Source organism: Drosophila arizonae, chromosome 5, assembly GCF_054131065.1.
Source record: "Drosophila arizonae isolate 15081-1271.41 chromosome 5, UAZ_ARI_1.0, whole genome shotgun sequence".
NCBI lineage: Eukaryota > Metazoa > Arthropoda > Insecta > Diptera > Drosophilidae > Drosophila > Drosophila arizonae.
Window position 1 is genome coordinate 22981960 of NC_142925.1, and position 14602 is coordinate 22996561.

The window sequence follows — 14602 nt, forward strand, 5'->3', positions numbered from 1 at the left end:
CATATATATTATTACAATTGTGTGTATTTTTAAGAATTGTAATTATAAGTTTCCGTTCCATGTTAAAAAGCAATTTTTTTTTTTTAATTAAAATGAATTTTTATCAGGTCTATCAAAACCCGCTTAGGGGTTTAAGTATTTATTTATTTATTTTTGTATTTTTTATTTACATATTTATTTATATTATATTATATTATTAAGTATTTATCTATTTGAAAAGAATTTGAGTTCAGGCCATTGGAAATTATCTGTCAATTCTTCTTCTCCTTCTACAACCTCAATAGTACGGCTTGCTAAATTATTTAAGCTATTGCTTAAACTGACTTGGCTTCAACTTCAATTTAAACATCATCTTGTGCAGTTGGCATCTCCCCTGCACATAAATTCAAACTCGTGAGGCTATAAATTAAAAAGGGACATGCGCGACTTGGACAAGATTTTGTCGTGAAAAGCACATGGAAAATAAGATGAAAAATATATAAAAACAAACTACAAGATGAGCTCATGTCTAATGCATTTTGTCTTCAGCTGTTTGCAAGCTGTTTTTTTTTTTTTTTTTTTTTTTTTTTCTTAAGTCTGGGATATGTCGCCCTGACGCTAATTTGATATGCATGCAATGGAGCGTTACGGAAAGTCGAGTGTCGGCATCAAACGACTAAGTATTACAGTTAGTCTTGGAGCAGTCTAAAGAGACACAAAGAGGGAGAGGGAGAGGAAAAGTCTACAGACCTAATCGCATGGGAAAACTTTGATGCAGTTTTAATAATTTCTGGGTTAATGAAGGCTTAGGAAACTGATTATTTAACTATTATTAGTTGTTTGTTGCTGGAATTGAAACTGGAATAAATGAAAATGTAGATTGAAATTATGATTGAAAATATAGCTATCTTATTGAATATGATTTCCAATCATCATATAATATATATACATGTTTGTAGCATTCGACGTCTTAATTTTTGGATTTTGGATCTTCTACCTTAGGTAGTTTGGCTCCTACAATTTTCTTTACTCAATTTCAATTTTATATACAGCCATCTGTTTCTCTAGTGTCAACTTCTGTGAAATTCTTGCACGAGCTCATCTTAAATCTTAAATTGGTTTACTTCAATCACTTTTACCACCTGTTGTCTCTCAGTCAGCACCTGTTAGATTGTGTTACCTTTGCAGTTGGGGTTGAAAATCTAATTTATGCAGCTATAAATAGTAAAGCTAAGTTAATTTGCGTCTTGGCCCAGCTCAGGTCGAACTGCGCAGCTGCCAGCAGAGTTGCCAGGCCTTCAGTTCATGCTGAGATTCCCCTCATATTTTCCTAACTGTTTCAGTCGATGCCTACCCTCCGTCTCTCTCGCAGAGCTTGGCAACTCTGTGCAGCAACAGTTTTCCCTGGCTTGCTTGCTGTTAGGAGTTGCATTCATTATCCTTGCCTGCCTGAGCATGTGCGCCAGCAAATCGAGCTCCACGTCGCAGTTATTATCAACTGCCACGCCCACCAAGTTCCGCCTGCGTGTTCTGTGCCTGTGCGGTCTGCTCATCTCAGTATATACGCTATATGTGAAGATCCAGCTGGACCACGATGCCAACTACAAGGCCATGTGCGACTTGGCCGAGCAAGTGAGCTGCACAGCGGTCTTCAAGTCCGAGTGAGTGCCCTTAAAGGAAGCTTCTGGCTAGTTCTGACTTCATCCTCTTCCAGCTTTGGTCGTGGCTTCGGCTTGACGCGGCTTGTATTTGATGCCAACTCAACTCACTTGCATCCCTCCAATGGCTCCATTGGCATAGCCTTCTATACGCTGCTCCTTGCGTCCTGTGAGTGCCTGCAAATGCGAGCCACAGTTCCATTTATTATTCTTTTATTCTATTTCCCACTCTAGCCTTCTTTGAGAGGCGTTGGCTCTGCCAGCTGCAGTTGCTTTTTGCAGTTCTAACTCTGGTTCTCTGCGTCTACCTGGGTGGACTGCTGCTGCTCGTTCTCAACGACTGCTGTGTGGTCTGTGTGCTCATCTACGGCATTCACATGCTGCTCCTCACGGAAGTCTACGGACGCTATAAACGCCTTTATCTAATCAAAAGATCCATTGAATAAATTTATTTAAATTTTTAATTTACAGCTTATAATATAAAATGTTTTCTTTTTTTGCACAGCATTTATGTTGTTTTAAAAAATATGTTTTCAAGAAATTAAGAAATTAAGAAATTTTTGGTAAACTTGTAATTTCAACGTATTTTATTTATTTTCCAAGTATTGACAAAACATTTTAAAGATAATTTTATAATATTTATCTGGAGTCTAAGAAATGGCGGAACGTAATGGCGGCCTTTTTCAAGCAGTTTCGTAAATACTTTCTAAACCATTGGGATTATTTTTGTAAAATTTTTTATTCAGTGCCTAACCTTTGATAAAGAAGCCAAAATATTGTTAATAGCAAAATATAGAAAAAAATATATTTAAATAAAAATTTAATGTTTCTTTAGCATTTCAATACTTAAGTGTGGAGGAATTCGGCTTCCCTCACTTTACAACACTGCTTGCAATCTGCGCAATTTGTGCAGTCGCTAACTTATGTGGGTCACTGGGGGGTTAAGCTGCCGACAGGGGCGTGCTACTACAGGCCAACAAGTACGAGGTCCGAGTATGGCGACTGCTGCCTTCTGTTTTAGTAGCTCTTTGGCTGGTCTTTGTCTACAAATCGCTCACTTTTGACCCAAACTCCACCCGGCACGTCTGCACATTTGCGACTCGACGCGGAGGTGGATCTCTCCCAGCACGTAGTTGAGCAATTAATTTTGCAGTTGGCCTCTGTCTCGTTGCCTTTCTGCCTCTCTGTCTGTGGGTGTGTGTGGTTGTGTGTGTATGTGTGTGTGTGGGTTGCTGCAGCTCGAATCCGGCTCAGTTAAAATGATTTTCTTGGTAGTAGGTGAGAATTGAACACAATTAATTTGACATAAATTGAAAAATCTGGATGGGCCACAATGAATGGATCAATTAAGGCATCGTTTGTTGATGCACTATGGTCGAGTTACGTTAACGTGTTGCTATAATTTATAGATAGACCATATAGTACAATATAAGTACTATAAGTAAGCACTTAATGATTTTATCCCATTGATATTAATGCACATATCTAACGATTAATTTTATGATTAATGCAAAATATTACATTCACGATTTGAAGTAGTAGAAGTATATTTATTGCAAGATTCCATGTCTTTTATCTTATTATAAAGTTAATGTAATCAAGTGTTTTTTATTTACTGATAATAAATCGTTCGTTTTAGTAGTATTTGAATTGCTACTTTAGTTATTAATTAATTTACTCTATTATTATTGCCTTCACAGTACTTCAATTGGATTTATCTAAACACTCAGAATATTTTATTGAAATTTAAAAATTCCCAATCATTAGAATGCCACATAGAAATTATCGAAAATGAATCCATCGTCCTTCGCAATAGCCTGAACTAACTTATTTTCAATTCCTTTACACCTTAATGTGCGATGAAGTTAAATTACATATATTACCAATTGATCGATTTTAATATTCTAGTGCCTTAACTTGCTGAAGTATTTGAACATTTCTATTAGCAAAATCTCTTTATACAGATTGATTGATTTGAAGTACCGTCATCAATAGATATTAAACTCACGGATATCTGCATTGGATCTTTGATCTAGTTTCGACATTTGATACCTTTCAGGTACACTGCTTAATGCAATTTTTATCCCTAGCAATCAATCAGTTGTAACCTCCAAAATATTCATATATATTATACTCAAGCTATATCACATACATTCGCTTGACAGCTCGAATAAATCGTTTCGTATCGAGACGATCTTTTATTTTTGTCGGCCAGGCGTTAACAAATTGTTGCCTAGACTTATGCTAAAAGCCCATCAAACGCATTTCAATTGCGCCTTCAAAACGATCCGTCGCTTGTGATCGGTGCACACCATGTGTGCAGCCCTCTCCAGATCTCCTCATACTCCCAATTGGGGTCGCATGTGGCACGATCTTCTTCAATTTTGACAAGGCAAACAAAAACAGACTGAGCTGTGCCAAACAGAGAGAGAGAGAGAGAGGCAGATTGGGATAGACAGAGATGGGGTAGTCTGGCTGTGTGGCAAACATGGCTGAAAGAAACATTCACCAAAGCGACGGAGTAGACTACTTTGCGCCAACAACAGCAGCAGCAGCAACAGCAACAACAACAGTAACAATAAACACAATCACCCGCCAAATGATGTGCAGCTTGACGAAGAAGAAGAAGGCAAATCAGCCGCGTGGCAAACGAGGTGAAGCCCATCCGACAAACAATCGCAAGCTGGCAAACCAAACCATCTAAGCCAGAGCAGAGCGCGCTGATTGAGATTGAGATTTTTCTGGCAGGCGACGATAGAACAACAATGGAAACGACCAGTTTGACTGATCGACTAGCAAATGCCCTGTATTCATGCAAAAATAAAATAAAATACCTATGTATATATATCAATGGATCATAAATATATCAATATATCAGGTAGCCATATCCATGGCAATACATCAATACATCAATTTATCAATAAAACAATATATCAATATGCCCTGTATACAATAGTATAGTTGTATCAATATATTAATATGGCAGTTTATCAATATATCACTAAATTAATGCATCAATATATCGATATATCAGTATATCCATACAGTAATATATCAATATAAATGCCTATTTCTTCAACTTACATAGTCATACATACTAAAGAGCCCCTAAGCTTAGGCCATTTTGAAGGGGCACAGGGTATGCTGCAACTGCAACAATGCAGATCGGAAAATGTGACTGCAGCTGAGTTGGCGCTTTGAAGATGATCGTATGTGGCAGCTGTTGCGGTTGCCACACGTAGCAGCAAGCCAGCAACCAGATGAGCTGAGCGACATCAGCTCATAAACGACTTTGTCCCTGCCTCAGTCTATGTGTGTGCGTGCATGTATGTGTGTGTGTGTGTGTGTGCATCCTCGACTTTCAGTTTCGTTTGCTGCGATTGGAGAGCAGCGTTTCATATAAATACGTGCACTGGCTGCACATCGAGATCAGTCAGAATTCGGCGCTGCTTCGTGGCGCAGAGAAGTCAACCACCAAGCTCCCAGCAGCAACCGCAAGCACAAGCACTCAGTCGGAATATGTTCAAGTTATTTGGTATAATGCTGTTGACAGCAACTGTGCTGGCACGCCCCGAGCCACCAGTGAACTCTTACTTGCCGCCCTCGCCCGGCGATAGCTACGGCGCACCGGGTCAGGGGCAGGGCCAGGGACAGGGTGGCTTCGGCGGAAAACCGTCGGACAGTTATGGTGCTCCAGGCGCAGGCAATGGCAATGGAGGTGGACGACCATCGAGCAGCTATGGTGCACCGGGTCAGGGACAGGGCAGGCCCTCGGATTCTTATGGCGCTCCTGGCGCAGGCAACGGCAATGGAGGCGGACGTCCTTCGAGCAGCTACGGCGCACCTGGTCAGGGACAGGGCGGCTTAGGCGGACGCCCTTCGAGCAGTTATGGAGCACCGGGCTCTGGAAATGGCAACGGCAATGGACGCCCGTCAAGCAGCTATGGTGCTCCTGGCCAGGGACAAGGTGGCAAGCCATCTGATTCCTACGGTGCTCCTGGATTGGGCAACGGCAACGGTAATGGTAATGGACGTCCTTCAAGCAGCTACGGCGCTCCTGGTCAGGGTCAGGGTGGTTTCGGTGGCAAACCCTCTGATACATACGGCGCTCCTGGCGCAGGCAATGCCAATGGTAACGGACGGCCCTCAAGCAGCTATGGCGCTCCTGGTCAAGGCCAAGGCGGATTCGGTGGCAAGCCCTCGGACTCGTACGGTGCTCCAGGTGCTGGCAATGGCAATGGTGGTGGTCGTCCGTCGAGCAGCTACGGCGCACCTGGCCAGGGACAGGGACAGGGCGGTTTCGGTGGCAGACCATCCGACTCATATGGTCCGCCGGCATCGGGAGCTGGCTCAGCCGGCGCTGGTGGTCCCGGTGGTGCAGGTGGTGACTACGACAACGATGTAAGTAGCAAAATGTTTGGCTCTGGGTTCTTACTTGGCTCCTTCCAAGCACACACGCATACACGAACAATGCGAAACTCGCCTTCAATTGAACGCTTCCTTGTCCTCGCTGCACGCCCTGAAAACTTGCACCGATCCGACCTGCTTGCTCTCTTTCTCTCTCTATCTCTCTCTCTCTCTCTCTCATTTTCTGCCTCCCTTCTATTTCTCACTGATCTCTATCTTGAACTATTCTCTGTATCTCTCTCTCTCTTTCTCTCTCCACACGCTCTGTCACTATCTCGCGCTACCCCATAGGAGCCCGCTAAATACGAATTTAATTACCAAGTTGAGGACCCTCCAAGTGGTCTCTCCTTTGGTCACTCAGAGATGCGCGACGGTGACTTCACCACCGGCCAGTACAATGTTCTGTTGCCCGATGGAAGGAAGCAAGTAAGCAAGAGCTGCCAATCTGAGCTGAATCAATGCTGGGGAAACAGGACAGACTGCCACTTCGAGCGTAGCTAATATGACTTTCTCTTATTCGGTTACAGATCGTTGAATACGAGGCGGACCAGCAGGGCTATCGTCCACAGATTCGTTATGAAGGTGATGCCAATGGTGGTGCTGGCGGTGCTGGCGGTCCAGGTGGTCAGGACTTGGGTCAAAATGGTTACTCTAGCGGTCGCCCAGGTGGCCAGGATCTTGGACAGGGTGGTTACTCCGGTGGTCGTCCCGGCGGCCAGGATTTGGGTCAGAATGGTTACTCCGGTGGTCGTCCCGGCGGTCAGGATTTGGGTCAGAATGGCTACTCTGGTGGTCGTCCCGGTGGCCAGGATTTGGGCCAGAATGGTTACTCCGGTGGCCGTCCCGGTGGCCAAGACTTGGGCCAGAATGGCTATTCCAGCGGTCGTCCCGGTGGTCAGGACTTGGGTCAAAGTGGTTATTCCGGCGGTCGTCCCGGCGGTCAAGACTTGGGCCAGAATGGCTACTCCGGTGGTCGCCCAGGCGGTCAGGATTTGGGTCAGAATGGTTATTCCGGCGGTCGTCCCGGGGGTCAAGATCTAGGTCAGAATGGTTATTCGAGCGGACGTCCAGGCGGTAATGGTGGCTCCGACGGAGGACGCGTAATAATAGGCGGACGTGTGATTGGTCAAGACGCTGGCGATGGCCAGGGATACTCGAGTGGTCGGCCCAATGGTCAGGATGGCGGCTTCGGCCAGGACAACGTCGATGGTCGGGGCTACTCTAGTGGCAAGCCAGGCCAGGGACGCAATGGCAATGGCAGCAGCTTCGGACCCGGTGGTCAAAACGGCGACAACGATGGCAGCGGCTACAGATACTAGACGAGACAAGTGAACACCGAACCAGACAAGACACACACTAGCTAGCTATTTCAGACGAGTTATGGAAAGACGTAGATCAATATCTAGAACTTAAGCGACACCTTAGAACTATGAACTAGTTACCATTACCATTACCATTACCAATAGCCGTCAAACGGACACATCCGATCTATCGCCCCGCACTCTACTCTATACAAATCTCACGCTATCTCAGACTATCTTTCTCATCCCATCTTCAATTTCACTTAGGCTAAGTTCAACTTGTAGTTGCATATGAGAAAAAATATTTCGCTTAAGCGAATGAGAACAAAAAAATAGGAGGAGGAAGATGATATATAAATCAAGTTTAGCATAGGCATTGTTTGTCAATAAGTATGTGACGTAATAAAGACATATTTTTATAAAAAAGAACAATATTGATTAATTGAGATAGATGCTAAGCATAACCATAGAGTTATCTGGATGAGCGAACCCATTAGAATTTCTCAGAAAGGTAATACCATGCTTTAATGATTTAGGTATTTCAATAAGTGTACAGAAATTCTCTCAAAATGTATAAAAGATAAAGAGGATGAGATTTTCTTAAATAAATAACAAATTATAGATTATAAATATGTAAGTCCTAGACCTATAGATCAGAGCTTGATATCACGTTTGGTTCTAGGAAGCAAACCTACTCGAGGATACAATCTTAACAAGAATTAAACGCCATCGATTTTTTCTAAAACCTTTAATCAACTACATCTAGATACAATCGTTTGTGTCCACGTAGTCACCGAAGTTCGTCCACGTGTAGTTCCAGAAGCGTGGATAGCCAAGCGGATCATCGGGTTTATTTGCGGGAGGCACTGCAGTTGAGTTTATGAGCTGCAGCTCCTTCAGCATGAGTTCCAGCACCTTAGGATAGCTAACGGATGGAGTTGAGAGTTAATGTATATATGAAATGATAAAATGATACTTACACAGCCGCTTGGTTACGCTGCTCGCAGGGATCTTCCCGTATATTGAAGAGACAGGGCGCCTTTAGTGGGTTGCAGGAGATGTTCGGCGCATCCTTCAGCCTGGCATCCTTGCAGATGACATTGGCTGCTTCGCGGGCTCGTATCATATCCGCAGTTTTGGGCAACACCTTCAGCTGCTGCAGTGTTTGGCCTGCTGGACTCTTGGCGACCAGGAACCAGTCGTAGTCGCGGGGATTGCGCGTGCCCGCCGGCCCATACCAGCCATCCCATGAGCCATTGTAGTTGGTGCCCTTCACCAGCTTCCAGTCGCCCACGCTCAACGCTGCGCTGCCCCAGATGTCGTCTATGTTATGCAACACGCTCTTGCGCGGCGACACCTCGTTCTTGAGCAGCGCTTGCCACACACTCATCCCATCCAGCTGAGCGTTGTTCAGCTGGGCAAGTGCCGCCTCACCGCCAGCCGCTTCCAGCAGCGTGGGCAGCCAATCCACAATGTGCATGGTCTGATCTGCGACGCGTGGACGTTTGCTCAGCTGTGCGGACCACACCAGCCCAGCACCTCGCACTCCGCCCTCCCACAGCGTATTCTTCACACCCCTCAGTGGATAGTTGGAGGCGAAATTCGAGTTGAAACCCTCCGCCGGACCGCCATTGTCAGTGGAGAAGATTATTATGGAGTTGTCTAGCATGTGGGACTTCCGTAGCTGCTCCACAATGCGCCCCACAGAGTCGTCCATGGCGGTGACCATTGCTACAATGCAGAGACATTGAGAGTTAGCATATGCTAATATATCGTTTTATTACATATTGTATTGTTTTAGATTTGTTATTATATAGGAGTTCTACTTTCTCCCAGCATCAAAGTTGAGTTAGCAATGTGTCCCATTAGTTAGGATATATTAAATCAATTTTGAAGTTATGTTTCTTAATTGTTTTTAATATCCTAATAAATAAAACATATTTTAATAATGGTAAAATTTTGTATATGTGTTCGAACAAATATCTTTAAAAGTCTTTTATATTTGAATCTATAATACATTGTTAGGCTATGATAATTCCAAATATTTGGTAAAACCATAAATAGATCGAAAAATAAAACTTTAATACAAACAATTTTAAAACACTACCAAGACAACTTGCAGTTACAAAAAATGAAACAAAATTAAAAAAAAAGTATGCATATATCCTCATATATATCTACTACTACTAATCCAAAGACTAAGGCTAAGAAGATTTAGGAGCTATGAATGGCTCAATTAATTTGCTGGTTCAGTTCCGCAGTTCATGAGTGATTCATATTGTCAAGTCAGTTATGAATAATTTGTACCGCTCAGTTATTCAGTTGTTTGTTCATTAACGATCGCAGCTGAATCGCATAATCGAGTCCATCATTCATAAACAGCTGGAGAGCTCATTTAAATTAGCTCGCTCACATCAGATAGAATGACTGGGTAAATAATAACTTTTAAACAGTCTCTCTCTCTCTCTATCTCTCTCTCTCTCTCTCTCCCTATTTCAATGGGACCCACTCACCCGCATACTTGCGCCTCTTGTAGTCCTGAATCGTGCCCAATCGGCGTACTATATCATCCTTGGCAGGCAATGGATTATAGGGATTCCCGGAATGCACCGCCGCATGGGCCACATAGAGAAACAGCGGACCCTTAGTCGAATTATGCTTGGCTATCACATTGAGCGAATGCTGCGTGATCACGTCTGTGGTATATTGGCCGTGCAGATCGTAGGCCAGCTCGGTGCCATTGCGCATGTCCAGGCCCCACTGGCCGTGCTCCACGGCCGAGTGATCGTTGTAGTCCTGTTGGCCCGACCAGTAGCCCACATGGCTGCTGAAGCCACGATAGAGCGGCGTATAGACGCGTTTCCAATGGCCCAAATGCCACTTGCCTGCTATGTGTGAGGTGTAGCTGTAAGTGGGAAGGTATTTGATTAACTAATCCAAAATGAGACAAGCTTGAGCTTACCCCAAATCGTTCAGATATTGCGGCAATATTTTCAAATTCAAAGGCAGGCCACGCGGCTCAGCCGCATAGAGAACTGTGTGTTGCATGCCTGAACGAGAGAATTGGGCTAAAATGAAATCTGTTTCAGCCGCCGCAGACAAAAAGGTCACCTGTGTGTATGGGATATTTGGCAGTCATGAGCGCCGAGCGTGAAGGCGTGCAAATGGGGTTGACATAGTAGCGATTCAGTATGAGACCCGAATAGGCCAGCGCATCGATATTGGGCGTGGGAATTTGCGCCGAGCCACGGAAGCCCACATCGTTGAAGCCCTGCAAAAAAGAGAGCGGCAGATCAAACAGCAGCTTAACCAATGTCGCATAGCTCTCCAGCTACTTCAGCTACTCACTTACCAGATCATCGGCCAATATGAAGATGATGTGGGGCTGCGCAATGGCATACCCGATGAGCAGAAGGCAGAGATGGAGCTGAAGCTGGAGCTGCATTGCAAATGATTGCCTCATTTGCATTGTATATACGCTGCATAAAAGAGGGTATGTAAGAGTTTTGATCAGATAGGTGGGAGGCGGGAAAAGTGCAGCTGCTTGAATAGTACTTATTCAGAAACAGAGATAGTTTTGTTTGCATCGAATCAGAGGCAGCTTAGCCAATTAATGAAATGATTAACAAAATGTTTAATCTCGTTTGTAGTTACATTTATATATATAAGATCTTGTCAATCTTTTGAGAACCTTCTGAAAATTCTAATAGATCTTTGGTCTAACCATGAACGAAATTGTTCCTAATAAATGTATACGTATAAATAATATACATATATATTATTCAAAGCTCGTAAATTATTGAAAATAAACATTTATGAATTTAAGCTATTTTTATCCTGTACAAGAAAACATACATATTTTATTTAAAGCTATTTCTAGGGTATTTTCCAGTCGCGCATGCCCACCAGAACACTGTTGCTACACTACAACATTGAGTGCTTTAGGGGCAGGTATTTATGTGCTTGCAACGATTAGAGCTGATTAGTGGGACTAATTGTAAAATTCGAGATTCGGATGCGGGCACATAGTAAAGCGGATATATGTATGTATGTATGTGTCAGGTATGTTATGCTATGTGTATGCTAATTTAAGCCTCATCTTAAGGCTAAGTGCAATTTATTGATACCAACTGACATTGACATTCCATTACAGTAGAACGTGCATAAACTAAACAAGTAAGAACGTTGCAATCGGGCGATACCGATAGCAGAAGACTCATTCACAGCCCAAACGCTGTCAACCAGAGTATATAGTGCAATTTTCAAGTCTAGTGCGCAGCAAAAGACACGGCATGATGCCATTAAAATTTGAAAATCATCGATAGCTATTGCATTCAAATTACATACATATATAATTTATACAACTCTGATTTTTATTATATATTTATATCCATACATTGGATACCGGCTTCAAGCTAACAGCAGATCAGCGCGATTTTCCTATGCTTGTGCACACACTCATAGTCTATTCTATGCGTACAGACAGAAGCGCGCCTTTTCTCACATTCTTAGAATTTCTATTGATTTCTGGACTTTCTAGCCGTTACTGTAGTTTTGTCTGATGACGATCTCTCATTAAGCTATTCTATTTTAGCAACCGATTGCTCGAGCAAAGCAGTGGCGCGGGTGCTAAGGGCGACGCAATTAATGTTAGAGTAGGGGAGGTTCGAACCTTCACTGTGTTATTTTTTTTATTTTTTCATACATATTTCGGTTTTTATAAAATAGATATTTTATTGGGAAGGTGCGAGCTTGACTGAATGGCACTTAATACTTTTTATTTTCTTAGTCGAATAATTTTGTAAGCTTAAATTTGTTTCTTCTTAAATAGCCCTCAAATACATATACGCAAATACATACATATGTATATATAATTATATATGTAAGCCTGCACGCATAGCATCAAGCATTCCAGCCTTATACACGCGCTCATTTGTATGTGTGTATGTATGTACACATAAATGCGTGCTCTAGCATATTCTAAGAATCCCGTTGCGATTGATTTGTCTTTGCATTGTTTTTGAATTTCCAGCCGCTACACTGGCTTTTCTTTTCTATGCGGCGTCATAACAATAATGTGATTTCGTTTTAACTACTCTCGATCGAAACGACGCGGTGGTGCTGTAGGCTGAAGCGCCGACGATTTTTATTTTAGCTATTTTGACAAACATGCTGTTTGGGTTGGGTGCGAGTTCAAATCCCGCTGAAAACACTTTTTTGTAAATTGCAAATTTTTGTTATTTTAGCTTTTTTATATTTTATTAATTTTATAAAAATGTTTCCTTCCGTGCTATCAATGCCTATTAAGCCTACTTATGTGTACATATACATAAATAGATGGCTGACGCATATAAATGTCGCAACTCGAGCACTGTAAATGCCGATTGCCACGCCCCTAGTGGCCGTAGACTCCTCAATTTTAGCCAGTTTTTAGAACGAGCAACCGGTTACCTAAACACAAAATTTGAATTCATACGCTCAAAAAATGTGAAAATTACAGGGTATTTTTCGATATGCCACGCCCCTAAAGAGGCTTAAAAATTATTTTTGGGGCATCGATAGAGGAGGCCACCAGTAACTTAACTATCCAAATTTGAAGCTTCTAGCTCTTAAACTGTAGGAGATATAAACTTTTGCGGTTTGCCACGCCCCCTATAGGCGGACATATATCTACCATAGCTCGTTGGACGTGGGTGGTCAACCCGCGTATATATACTAAATTTCAGGTCTCTAGCATCAATAGTGCTTAAAATATAGCAGAATTCGAAAAATCACTATATCAGCAAGGTCCGATTTGCCACGCCCCTAGTGGGCGTAGATATATAATTTTTTCACCAGTTTTCATAGAATTAAAACATCAGCTTTCATGCAAAATTTCAGCATTCTAGGTTTATAACTTCAGGAGATACAGTTTTATCCGATTTGCCACGCCCCTAATGGGCGGAGATATATCCGCTACAGCTTGTGATCTTGGGTGATCGGCGCGGACCTACATACCAAATTTCAGCTTTCTAGCTCTTCAACAAACATGATTTCTGGTATATCGGAAAATTCATTTTCCGCCCCTAGTGGGCGGATCGGGAAAATTTTAACACTTTATAAATCGGAGATATACACGAGTATGTGTTCCAAATTTCAAGTCTCTAGCTTCAATAGCGCCGAAATAGATTGCGTTCATACGGACAGACGGACAGACGGACGGACGGACAGACGGACAGACGGACAGACGGACGGACAGCAAGACGGACATTGCACAAAACCAATATACTGATTCACTTTCGTGAATGAGTATAAAAACAAAGTGCCAATTCATATTTTTGAATGGGGCCATAAAAACGGAAACTGGAAATGGAACTGGAGCTGCAACTGAATCAGCAGAATGCCAAACCAAAGAAATGGAACAGCTGAAAGAGTTGCATAATTGATTTGTTTATACTATGAAATGTCAAACGCGACGAATTTCTTTTTATGCAGAATATAAACTGAGCCCAGGCAAGAGCTAATTAGCATGTGAATTGAATGAATTGAATTGAGCCCATTAATGGGTCAACTAACTGACCAACAAATAAACAATCCAAATATGAGTCCCACCAGACATACAGTGAAATCTCTGCTGACGGACATCACCCTAGACCCCTGAATTTTAGCCCATGCTAAGAAGGGGGCAGCATTATTGTGATAATTATTTAAATAATAAATATTCATACTCACCCCTATATTTTGTTCTGCTTTTACTCAGTCACCTTTGTATTTATGAACACAATGCCTTTGTTCAAGCACTTTCCATAATTTTATCTTTTGTAAGCAAAATATAATGAGGCGCTAATGGGCAAGCGTGCAAACAATTGATTTAATTTATGAGCACTGCACGCACTTAAAACACTTGCTTTTACTTTTGTTTGTTTTTATTTTATTGCGCCAAAAACATTAGTTCAATAATTGACACAGCTCCATTAAACCGCCTCTTAGCACGCGTCAATTGCGACTGACCAAAGCTTTGGCCGCTCTTTAAACTCAGCCCGCTTAACAGTGTGCGCCGGCGTCGCTGGCTCTACCATTCTCTTTCTCGCTCACACTGCAAAGTGAGCAGTAGCGAAAGTCGCGTGCTCAATGAAATGCTGAGTTGACAGCGACGTCGACAGAGCCGCGACTGCGAGTGTTTCAAGTTCGATATGTAAACAGAGAGCCAACCACACAAAGCCAAAGAGAAAACGCGCAATAGCGGCGTTGCCAGACTAGTTTAATAACGTTGTTGAT

At 42.7% G+C, this 14602-nt stretch overlaps 3 protein-coding genes across 4 annotated transcripts; 2 read left to right on the plus strand and 1 right to left on the minus strand.

The window, feature by feature from the left end:
* Positions 1–1028: 1028 nt before the first annotated feature.
* Positions 1029–2441, plus strand: Vkor (Vitamin-K epoxide reductase). Its single transcript, XM_089471167.1, has 3 exons — positions 1029–1640; positions 1694–1806; positions 1872–2441. The coding sequence occupies exons 1-3, from the start codon at positions 1285–1287 to the stop codon at positions 2081–2083; spliced, it is 681 nt and encodes a 226-aa protein (XP_089327293.1). The 5' UTR covers positions 1029–1284; the 3' UTR covers positions 2084–2441.
* Positions 2442–5079: 2638 nt separating this feature from the next.
* On the plus strand, positions 5080–7777 carry resilin (pro-resilin). 2 transcript variants are annotated; one of them, XM_018012278.2, is made up of 3 exons: positions 5080–6038; positions 6336–6470; positions 6572–7777. In XM_018012278.2, the coding sequence occupies exons 1-3, from the start codon at positions 5157–5159 to the stop codon at positions 7361–7363; spliced, it is 1809 nt and encodes a 602-aa protein (XP_017867767.2). In that variant the 5' UTR covers positions 5080–5156; the 3' UTR covers positions 7364–7777. The 2 variants fall into 2 exon arrangements, with proteins under 2 accessions (XP_017867767.2, XP_017867768.2); XM_018012279.2 differs by lacking the exon at positions 6336–6470.
* Positions 7778–7921: 144 nt separating this feature from the next.
* On the minus strand, positions 7922–14526 carry LOC108616835 (arylsulfatase I). Its single transcript, XM_089471498.1, has 7 exons — positions 14057–14526; positions 10698–10824; positions 10457–10616; positions 10308–10395; positions 9859–10250; positions 8326–9076; positions 7922–8270 (listed from the first exon to the last, which is right to left on the minus strand). Exons 2-7 carry the CDS (start codon positions 10812–10814, stop codon positions 8108–8110), a joined length of 1671 nt encoding a protein of 556 aa, XP_089327624.1. The 5' UTR covers positions 10815–10824; positions 14057–14526; the 3' UTR covers positions 7922–8107.
* Between the last annotated feature and the right edge of the window lie 76 nt (positions 14527–14602).